This window comes from Bombus vosnesenskii, unplaced genomic scaffold (assembly GCF_011952255.1).
Source record: "Bombus vosnesenskii isolate JDL3184/JDL3185 unplaced genomic scaffold, Bvos_JDL3184-5_v1.1 scf7180000013304, whole genome shotgun sequence".
NCBI classification, from domain to species: domain Eukaryota; kingdom Metazoa; phylum Arthropoda; class Insecta; order Hymenoptera; family Apidae; genus Bombus; species Bombus vosnesenskii.
The window spans coordinates 3,743,819-3,754,794 of NW_022882953.1; the positions used below are offsets into that span (position 1 = coordinate 3,743,819).

A 10,976-nucleotide genomic window follows, 5' to 3' on the forward strand; every position below is an offset into this window, starting at 1 on the left:
CAGTTAGTTTATTTTGTATAAGAATCTATTTTCAAGTATTAACAACACCTATAAGTGGAATATATATTAAATCTTTTGCTAAGTAGTAAAGGCTCGAGATTAGGTCATTCACATCAGTGGCATCAGTTGAATGTCAGCTGATTTCATGTTTGACCAACTACTGTAAGAGTAGGTAATTCTTAATTTTTCTTCAGGTTAGTATACTTCTATTATCTTTCATTTTTTAGTTTCTTGCAGCAAGTATAAATTATTATATGTCAGAGTTGTTGTAGCATTCGAATTTATAAAAATGAATAACATATTAAAACTTATTAGTTAGAAAGACTTAATATTTGTTTTTTAAAGAGTAATGACCATTGGTTATTGACCTTTAAAATAAATTACCGAAGTCCATTCAACATTCCTGCATTTAAAACATGCGCACCACATACGACATAATAAATATGTATTCGAAATAAGTTTTTGACAGTGATAAAATATGTATCTATTGAATACATTTGCGTCTTCAAGATTTTAAAAATAAAGACTAACAGAGAGAAAAGATCGGAATACAATTTTTATATAAAATTTATTTTAACAAATGAAATATTTCATCTAAAGATAAAGATAATATAAAACTTGAATCTGAAATTCTGTGATCTCAATATTCCGTGTGTTCAGATAAGTTCTTTGCCATAACGATATCTCTGCATATATACTCGCATAAATATATTATCGAGAACTGATAAAACTATACTGTGCATATTTATATAATTAATTGAGATGTTAGTCATATTATTGAAGAATTATATTTCATTTTCATAAATTATTTAATTTTTTTCGATATATATTTTCCGATTGTGTTTACAATTTTATAATTTTTTCAGTGTTCAATTAGAACATAATTGTAAAATGCGTTTAGTAATCTGTGATACAGTGGATTATGTGGCAGAATGGTCTGCTAAGTATGTTTTAAAAAGAATTAATGATTTTCAACCAAATGAAAACAAATATTTTGTTCTTGGTCTTCCAACAGGTATGTATTACTGTATATATTATTATCTTTCATGTATTACAAATAGAAAAGAAAAAGAAAAAGGGGGTTAAATATTTAATGTATGTCCGTTAGCAACGATTGTGGAAAATAAATTTACAATGGTTGATTATCATCTTTAGGTGGTACTCCTTTAGGGATGTACAGAAAACTTATAGAATACTATAAAGCAGGAAAAATTTCCTTCAAGTATGTAAAAACCTTTAATATGGATGAATATGTTGATTTGCCCAGGGACCATCCAGAATCTTATCATTACTATATGTATAATAATTTCTTTAAACATATAGATATAGATCCACAAAATGTACACATTCTTGATGGTAATGCACCTGATCTTATAAAGGAATGTGATGATTTTGAAATTAAGATTAAAGAAGCTGGTGGTATTGAATTGTTTATTGGTGGTATGTAATTTGTAATATAACAAATAAATTCATATAAAAAATTAGTTGGATATAAGACAAAATATTGTGTTTCAGGTATTGGCCCAGATGGTCATATAGCTTTCAACGAACCAGGTTCATCTTTAGCATCACGTACAAGAGTAAAAACTTTGGCACAAGATACGTTAGAAGCTAACGCGAGATTCTTTGGAAATGATATTTCTAAAGTTCCTAATCAAGCATTGACTGTTGGTGTTGGCACAGTGATGGATGCCAAAGAAGTAATGATTCTTATCACAGGATCTCATAAAGCATTTGCTCTTTACAAAGCAATAGAAGAAGGAATTAATCATATGTGGACTGTATCAGCTTTTCAACAACATCCTCGTACAATAATTATTTGTGATGAGGATGCAACTCTAGAATTACGTGTGAAGACAGTCAAATATTTCAAGGTATAAAATATAAATTTCCTACAATTTTAAAAACTTTTGTTTAAAATATTTGAAAAGTAAAAATTTTAGATATTTGTATTCTAATTGGAACTTAATTTATAACTTTTGAATTTGTATGATATATGCAGGCTCTCAGTGCTACACATCAAAAATTGATTGAAGAAGATGGAGATGCAATCCTTCGTCGTTCAATACAAAACAGTTAAAATGGTAGTTATATTTTTTAACATTGCATAAATATGGATTACATATCTGTATTTTTGTTTTCTGTTTCTTTTTAAATTAGAGCAAATTGAGAATTCTGTACTCCTTATTTTGTTGTTTATTACAAAAACATTACATCTTTTCTTTATGTTGTTTATATAATTAATCTACATTAATAATGTCCATTAATTGTTTAATAGTATTTAACAGTTTAATAACAATTTATTAATGGTATTGTATTACGGAATATTACTTGTAATGTTATAATTTCATTATATAATGAATTACCTGAAAAATTATTATAAATCGTTTTTTTGTTATGATAAATTGTAAAATGTGTTATTTTTACAGAATTTATGGAATATTCACAGCAAGCTAATTGATGAAAATGGGAAAATATCGATTTAAAATAATATAAGATATTGTTATACATATATGAAAATGTATAAAGTCTCGCATAAAAAGAATTTCGATGGATGTGACGAACTTTACACGGTGTACGTGTACATTATGCGAAACAATTGATATGAAAACTTTATATGATATATACACATTTGTTTCAATAAAGCACGAGTTATAGTATTGTTATTGTTTCATATTTTTGTATCAGTATATTTTTTCATAAATAAACTTATGCTTTTTGTCACAAAATTTTTATCATATGCTTACCTTTTCATTCTGTGAAATGAACTGTAATATAATTAAAAGAATACTTCTAATTAACAAGTGTGTCTAAACGTATAAAAGGAAAACATAAACTTTAAATAAAATAATTTTTAAGATGTTACACGAATAAAAAAATTTTAGAAAGGAAACACGGGCATATAGTTTGAAAGATTTGATTTCCTTCTTAAAATCGAGGTCGAACTGTAAGCAACAAGTGGGAGAGATCGTGCGTAGAAGCGATCATTATCATGAAGAGTACATGATAAGTGGAACTGAGGACAATACGTAAGTTGGTTATTGGGATCGTACTGACTTGCCAGAAAGAACCGTTAACATTTGTATCGGATAGAATTGCTGATAATAGTCACACACCGAAGTAATTGATAAGAACATTAATCTTGTGATCTTGTCAGTAGTCGATCTTATAAATTCAGTCAATATCTAAAACCTACAAATTGTTCTTCGGTGCTTCTTTCGCCAGCTGTGACTGATCGATCGGAAACTTACTATTAGATCGTTTTTCTCTCGTTCGCGTACTTCTCTCTGCTATAATAATGAATGACAACAGCGATGCGTTTACAATTAAAAATGTTGTACTCCGTGATATCGAGTCGGTTCTGCGTCAAAGGATCGGGGATCATATGATCATCGAGAATTATACCAGCAAATCATTATTACCCCCTGGAGAAAATTACGGAAGTTCGATTTTTAGCGTCGATGTTGAATTGAAGGATAAAAATACTGGAAAGAAGGAAGCTCTTCATCTTATTGCAAAGATGTGTCCACCAACGGAATATCAGAGAGAAATTTTCAATAGTTCTCGTACATTTATGAAAGAAATCTTTATGTACGAGACTATCTTACCAGCTTATAACAAGTTGGAAGTGGAGTGTGGATTGAGGAAGAACGAGGTGTTCGAGATTTTGCCAAAATTTTATGGATCTAGACTGTCTCTACAACCGGATAAAGAATTCGATGACGATGCTGTTATCCTTATGGAGAATTTGAAAATTGAGGGTTACTACACAGGCGATCGATCTATAGGTATGTATATTTACTCTGGTATAATTTGTTAAGTAAATTCTTAACTACCATTTGTCTTTGAGAATAGACTAAATTTTAATTTCATTATTACAGTCTAGTACATAATTTTGGAAGTATTAAGGACAGGTAAAATAATTATATTAAATAAATTTTTGTAATACAGTAATTTAATAAATAAAATATCGAATAATCTGAAAAAATATGTTTATATTTGTGGTAATGACAAAAATATGGGCGTATGTATACTATCGTTTTATAAAATTGTACATCGTTTTAAAATGTAGCTATCTTTTTAATCATATCTCTTTGTACTTTTTACGTTTAAGTTCAAAGGTTTAATTATTCGAATCATTTGTCCGATAAAAAAAGCGGGACACTCATTTTTACAACGAAATGATAGTGAAATTTCATTTAAAGTTTGCTTAAAGCGAAAAATGTTAACACGAAATATTAGCGGTTTGATGTTATGTTTATTTTTAACATTATATATAAATCAACTCTCTCTTAAAATCGTTTAAGATTGTTAGTTATAAATTGCTTTGAAACAGTTCCTATCTTATGAACTAATAGAAGAAAACTGTACTGTATTTTTATAGAAAAGATTAAAAATGAAATAATATAAATAAAAATAATATTAACACGAAGTAAAACTTAATACATTCACTGAAAAATTTAATTAACATAAAAATTTATATAAAATTAAAAAAATTAATTTAGAAAAATTGAATATAAAAATTTTCTTTACGAACTATGTTCATACACTTTTAATTTATAAACTTATATGTTATTAATTACGAGTAACAATGTTTAATTTTTCTACTAAGTTATATTCAGTATCTTACACAAGTATTTATGTATATAATCGTTTGATATCTACCGAGATTCTATCGTCGAGATTTCTTACTCTGGTATTCGCTGAATCATGCTCGTATATCCTTGACAATTTAAAGAAATCCTTAATACGTAAATACCTTGATTTCTATGTTAAGAACTCATTCTCAACGATTTTTCGTTGTATCTGTGTATTCGATTTTTCGAATACAAAATTTATTTAAATTTTAACGACCTTTCAATTATATTTTATCGTTAAATTTTCTTCATTTCGATCATCTTATACAAATTCTATTTATAATAAATAATACGTACAAATTTGTTTGCACACAGCGATTAAATTTTACTTTAAGCAAGTTCCTTATAGATTTACTAAACCTAATATTTCGAAAGATATTTGTACTTATAAAATGAAATTTTATTTTCTTATTATTCTGTTTGATGGTTTTATACAGGTTACGACTTAGAGCACGCAGAGGAAGCAGTCAAGGCTTTGGCTAGATTTCATGCTTTAGGAATAGCTATGAAAGAGAAAAGACCTGGTATTTTTGAGGTGTTCAAGATGTACGCAAGACCTTTACAACATTCAACGGACAACACGGATAATATGTTTGCGTTGGTACTCGATCAAATAAAGAATGACCCGGAAACAAGTCCTTATTACGAGAAATGTAAGAAAATTTTAACACAATTGAAAGTGGAAGATCTTTGGATTGACGCTCTTCGAGAACCATGGACGACCATCATTCATTCTGATTTCTGGGTGAACAATGTGATGTTCCATTGTAGCGAAAAAGGGAAAATCGATGGCGTAAAATTCGTCGATTTCCAAATATACCTTTACGGAAGTCCTCTGCGTGATCTGCTGTTTTTCCTTTACTCTAGCGTAAAGAACGATACAACGGAGGAGCAAATCGATGATCTGTTGGATCTGTATTACGAAACTTTCATAAACACGCTAAGTAAAATGGGATGCAATACGAGTCTGTATACCAAGGAAGGATTTCAAGAGAAATTGGTCGAGGATGCCGAACGTGAATTTATCCATGTAAGCTGGATGATAAAGGTGCTCACATTGGATACGAAAGAAATAGAGAATTTTGACGTAGATAAAATGCAGTCTGTACTTACGGGACAAACGGGAAATCAATTATTTAAAGACCGACTACGGAAACTCGTGCTTGCCTTTGTTAAACGTAATTGGATATAAAAAAATTATTACGAGGGTGGATCTTTCCACACCTATAAAGTGACATCGTATATATGTACCTACGTAATCATAGCATATTATTTTTTAAATGATCGTATCTGATTTTTCCATATATCACAATCATAGATATATCACATCAATAAGAATTATATTCTCAATGACTAATCCAATCCATATCTGTAATCTGCAACGAAATATAATCAGTTCAATTAAATAAAATTCAATAAAATAAATCAACGATATAATATCGAGTCTAAATGACAGGTGACAATAGGAAAGAATTTGGTCGAAAAACAGATAACATTTATAGATAAACTAAATCAATGATAAAGGATGGACTCATAAATAAACATTTGATTTTTGGAGAGAGGCATTAATAAAATTTTAATCGACATAAATAAATTATTTTCAAGAGATGTAAATGTAATTAATAGTATAATAAAAATACAGTAATATTTTATATTTATTATGGTATTATCGTATGTAAAAATTTCGTTATTCCAACTATATAATTATATGTATATAATAAGAAAATCCTTCTTTTATATAAATTATACAGAGATATAAATAAATAATTTTTTTATGTGTCACAACTGCATAATAAAGATTAGTTGCTTTATTTTTAATGCGACGTAATGAAATCATATCAATGAATTATTTATCGGAGGATACGAATATTTAAAATTTGTACATTAATGGACACATATCTTTCATTATCACGAAAAAAATAGAGTAACTTAATAAAACTATTTTTAAACACAATGCGTGTATTTTATTCAACTTACGCGAAGATTAGCTTTATCTCTTATACGTAAATGAACGTAATTTCTTATGATGAGACAAACAGGATTTGTGATTAATCTCGATCTATCATCGTTTTTAAGATAAACCAATAATTTTGTTTAAGATTATTTAAATTTTGTTTGTATTACATAATTGTTTTCAACTATATCTGAAGTATAAAGTATTAGCTCGCAATTGCTTCACATGTCTATTAACGTATTCGTAACATATTCGTTCAAGTAACGTATTACTTCGACAAAATGAATTAGATATTGTTATCAAACAAATATTAAGACAAGAGCTTAAATTGGATTTGAACATAATCCTTCCTGGATAACAGAGTTATGAAAGTTAGTATATACAAGTAATATCCAAACGTCAAAACATTGAAAATATCACGAATAATGGATTGTTTAGAATGTCTCTTTTACGAAAGAGACATTAAGAGACTTTTACGAAAGAGTTTTATTCTCAGATAAATTCTACATTTATTTTAATCTACGAAAGTAAATAATATAGGAAAATAGGTAATAATATAAGAAAATGGAAATGAAAACATGCGTATATATATATATGTGTTATTTATAGGAAGTTAGTATAAAAAAATAATGGCAATGATAATACTGAAGAAAGAATGACGAATATGACCTTGTGAGTTATCTGATAATGAAATATCAAGAATCGTTACAAGCGTATCTTTATCGCTTCTATAAAACAATAATTCTATAGGTATCGTCATGAAACGGTAACGATATAGAATTATTAATCAATCATACAGCTTAGAAAATAGCGATAAAATCACTATTCAATATTTTTTAGTGGAAACTTTTACGTTATAAATGATGTCGTACGTATTAAAAAATTGCTAATGTACTTTTCATATTCGTGTTTTATTAAGCTCTATTCCTGCAACACTATTATTATTCCAGAGTGTTTTTCGACAGAGTAATTTCTCAAACGTGATACATAAGTATGTACAAAACGGGCAAACAATATTTAACCCTTTACGAAGCACGATAATCGTAACAAGCGGTAATGGAAGTATTTTTCTTTTACAAATACGTCTTTTACAACGATGCATCTTTATACAAACATGAAACATAATCTGTCAAACATTGTGATTTTTATTTTAATAGAACAAAATAGATTATACGTAATTCGATAAAATAATATAAAACGAAAAATGTTGTGCATCCATTATTTCCTTATAAAACGAAAGAAACTTTTCGGACGACCTAATATGTCAGAACTACGAGGCAATTTATTGATACATATGTATACCGATCGGAATTGTGATGAAAAAGAATAACTTAATATGCGGAATATAATTTATATAATAATTACTTAATAAAATATTAGAAAGCATCTTTTTAATTATAAAAATGTTCAAAAATATCTGATTATAAAATTATTCTATAATAAAAAAAATATTTTTGTTTGTATTATTGGACTAACAAAATGTAATAACGTTAAAAATATAAATATGATGTTAAACATTTAGGTATATGCTATAATAATATAAATATAAGTATTGTCCGCTTCGAAGTACAATGTATATATGTGTAATGTTATATAATGTTCTTCGTGACGGTATGTAGGTATCACATTTAATGATAAGTTAATCGTATCGAGGATCTAATATAACTTTCTATAGTCCATATTTTGAAATAATTGTCGATACGATTAATGCGAAAATTTATATTTTACACTTCAATATGTGATTGATTAATAACTTTCATTTTTTACATTAAGTAAACAATACACAATCACTGTAATATTTTTTGTATTAATCATATACTACGAATTTTTTATACTAAATGGGGGCAAATGATTATACGAGTTAACAATTTCTTTAATATACTTGGTATTTTTAACATCACTCTTTCTATCCAGTTAGTACAAAAATTTTATAGAAAAAAAAACATAATTATTAAAATTTAAAATGGGCTAATAATTTAACATATCCAATCAAATTTCTATGCTCCTATTAATAAAAGTCTATAAAAGATTTATTTCCTAATCTTATTTGGTGTCTAAAGTGTAATTACATATTTAATTCCTGATATCGAATAAATCTTTATACTTTTACATAAAGATTATCCTCATCAATAATAAATTAATTCTTATTTTAAATAAAGCTTGTTTGAAATCAGAAATATACATATTTTATATTTAGAAACTCCATTAACTTCATATTTTTTGTTGTCATTACATTTTCATTTATCCATAATAGGATAAAAACTTGATGTGAAAAATTCCAACAAGATAAATACATGTATATACAGTTACTCACATAATTGATCAAACACTCTTTCAAACAGAATTACTTTTTTAAAACAGGACTAAACAATTTGAATTATTCTGGAAAGTTAGAAAAATTACTTTACTAGATAACGTAAAAGTGTTTGATCAATTATGTGAGATGTATAGAGATAAAAAAAAAAGAAAATAGAAAGAATGAAAGAAATTAAATTTATATTTTCTTAAACATAAATTACTGAAATTGAATTATTTAAAATCATAACAAAAAGAAAGTGAAACCCTATGCATTCAATTAGTGGAATATATTTATACTATATGTTTCTACATGTATATTTACGCAATAGTTAATGCCTGCTTACGATGGAACGAGAAGTTTCTTAGTGGTTGAGACCACTTTTTTTTTTAGTTTTTCTATATTTTTATAAAAGTTTTAGCCAGATTTATCTGCAATTGGCCATATTACGAAATACAATTCTATAATTAAAATAATGAGTTTCTTTATGATGCAGAAATTCCATAAATTAATTCTGTTTATATGGCTCGTATCTGTTCTAACCTTATCTATCAGTGATGAAATTAAAACAGATGGTGATACGACTTTAACGTTAATGTTAAATGCAAGCTTTACTGATGGAGATTCCAAAACTGAACATCGAACTTTATCTTCGCCAATTCAATTTACATCTGAATCTGTTAATTCTGCTAAAACCCAAAACGTATGTAGTAATGGTATTTGACAATTAGTAAGCATAGAAATAATTATCTTTAAACTTAAATCATATCGTTTAAAAAACGAACGGTTTGTTTAATATGTTTACAATCTTTTCTATTTAAATAAGCTACATATAATAATGACAAGTAAATATATAACTGAAATATGTAAATGTTATTACAGAAAAATGTTGCCACCCCTTTAGTTGCAGGAGAAGGTGGCCCAATTTCAATTATTTCTACTACCGAACCAACATTTTCTACTAATTCACATAAATATATAACAAATGCTACAGACAGTTTAGATGTACGAGTTAATGTATCAACAGAAGATGATAATGTTCCTTATGTAAAAAGTAAAAAAACCACTTCTAAAATTGTATCAAGGAAAGGAGCAAATTCTTCCATTGAAACTATATCATCCAATGATACGAAGACAATAATTAAATCTTTAACAACAACAAATGTTCATAATATTGGAAAGATTGATACAAACATGAATGAATTAAAATCAAATATTACTGAGAAGCATACAAATACTGTTTCAAATACTACTGTAAATAGTACTTTGCAGGTTACAGATGTGACACAGCAGAAACTACCAAGTGCAGCTGTAATAAATAATGCATCGTCAGTCCGAGAACATAAACATAAACCAACTAGAACACAGGCAGATTCTTATAGTGATAAGCAAGCATTTATAGATCATGCTAACTCATACTACTCAGGTTCACGCTTAGGAATGCCAAAGAAAATTGATTATGTTTTACCAGTTATTGTTACTCTTATAGCTTTGCCAGTTTTGGGTGGTATTATTTTCATGATATACAAACAAGGTAGAGATTGTTGGGATAAAAGACACTATCGGAGAATGGATTTCCTTATTGATGGGATGTATAACGATTAATGTCAACAAATATCATTCAAAAAGTGGGATCCTAATGCTAGTTTCATATATGCAATATATAACAATTGAATATACTATTCTGCCATTATTGCTGCAATGAACATATATATATTCCATATACAAATACTTATAAATTTTTTGGTTTACTATAACTTGCTACATATATTTTTATTATTTTACTGCCTTGATATGAGATTTGTTATTTTATATATACTATGTCATGTATGAAATTTGAACATTCATCTTTGTAAATTTGGATAAATGGTGCTTAGGAAAGACAATATGGAAATAATAACAAATTTACAATTATAACAATAGCAGTATTTTATGATTTGTACAAATAAAGTAGTTTCAAAGTTAAACTTTAATCTTATTTTGTAAGATAATTATTAACCTGTTTATAACTTTTATAGGTGAAGAAATGTACATTAAAATAATTTTTGAGATTAATGGTTTTACTCAAATAATTTTATCTGTAAATGAT

The 10,976-nt window shown here is 27.2% G+C and overlaps 3 protein-coding genes across 6 annotated transcripts; all 3 read left to right on the plus strand.

The window, feature by feature from the left end:
• Positions 1–62: 62 nt before the first annotated feature.
• On the plus strand, positions 63–2,729 carry LOC117234284 (glucosamine-6-phosphate isomerase). Of its 4 annotated transcripts, none has more exons than XM_033495341.1 (6): positions 63–194; positions 867–1,015; positions 1,156–1,440; positions 1,516–1,874; positions 2,003–2,084; positions 2,430–2,729. In XM_033495341.1, exons 2-5 carry the CDS (start codon positions 892–894, stop codon positions 2,078–2,080), a joined length of 846 nt encoding a protein of 281 aa, XP_033351232.1. In that variant the 5' UTR covers positions 63–194; positions 867–891; the 3' UTR covers positions 2,081–2,084; positions 2,430–2,729. The 4 variants fall into 4 exon arrangements, with proteins under 4 accessions (XP_033351232.1, XP_033351234.1, XP_033351231.1 ...); XM_033495343.1 differs by lacking the exon at positions 63–194 and adding an exon at positions 224–240; XM_033495340.1 differs by lacking the exon at positions 63–194 and adding an exon at positions 315–764.
• A 269-nt stretch (positions 2,730–2,998) lies between these two features.
• LOC117234283 lies at positions 2,999–6,194 on the plus strand. Its single transcript, XM_033495338.1, has 2 exons — positions 2,999–3,788; positions 5,075–6,194. Exons 1-2 carry the CDS (start codon positions 3,299–3,301, stop codon positions 5,827–5,829), a joined length of 1,245 nt encoding a protein of 414 aa, XP_033351229.1. The 5' UTR covers positions 2,999–3,298; the 3' UTR covers positions 5,830–6,194.
• A 3,168-nt stretch (positions 6,195–9,362) lies between these two features.
• On the plus strand, positions 9,363–10,860 carry LOC117234300. The gene is made up of 2 exons (XM_033495378.1): positions 9,363–9,590; positions 9,770–10,860. Exons 1-2 carry the CDS (start codon positions 9,363–9,365, stop codon positions 10,490–10,492), a joined length of 951 nt encoding a protein of 316 aa, XP_033351269.1. The 3' UTR covers positions 10,493–10,860.
• The last annotated feature ends 116 nt before the right edge of the window (positions 10,861–10,976 follow it).

What these genes read in the sequence shown, in the direction of transcription:
- LOC117234284 (XM_033495341.1), top strand. Translation starts at nt 892, where the DNA reads ATGCGTTTAGTAATCTGTGATACAGTGGATTATGTGGCAGAATGGTCT. An exon ending in TGTTCTTGGTCTTCCAACAG is followed by an intron (nt 1,016 to 1,155) that starts GTATGTATTACT and finishes TATCATCTTTAG; the next exon opens with GTGGTACTCCTTTAGGGATG. An exon ending in AGACAGTCAAATATTTCAAG is followed by an intron (nt 1,875 to 2,002) that starts GTATAAAATATA and finishes TGATATATGCAG; the next exon opens with GCTCTCAGTGCTACACATCA.
- LOC117234283 (XM_033495338.1), top strand. Translation starts at nt 3,299, where the DNA reads ATGAATGACAACAGCGATGCGTTTACAATTAAAAATGTTGTACTCCGT. An exon ending in CACAGGCGATCGATCTATAG is followed by an intron (nt 3,789 to 5,074) that starts GTATGTATATTT and finishes GGTTTTATACAG; the next exon opens with GTTACGACTTAGAGCACGCA.
- LOC117234300 (XM_033495378.1), top strand. Translation starts at nt 9,363, where the DNA reads ATGAGTTTCTTTATGATGCAGAAATTCCATAAATTAATTCTGTTTATA. An exon ending in ATTCTGCTAAAACCCAAAAC is followed by an intron (nt 9,591 to 9,769) that starts GTATGTAGTAAT and finishes ATGTTATTACAG; the next exon opens with AAAAATGTTGCCACCCCTTT.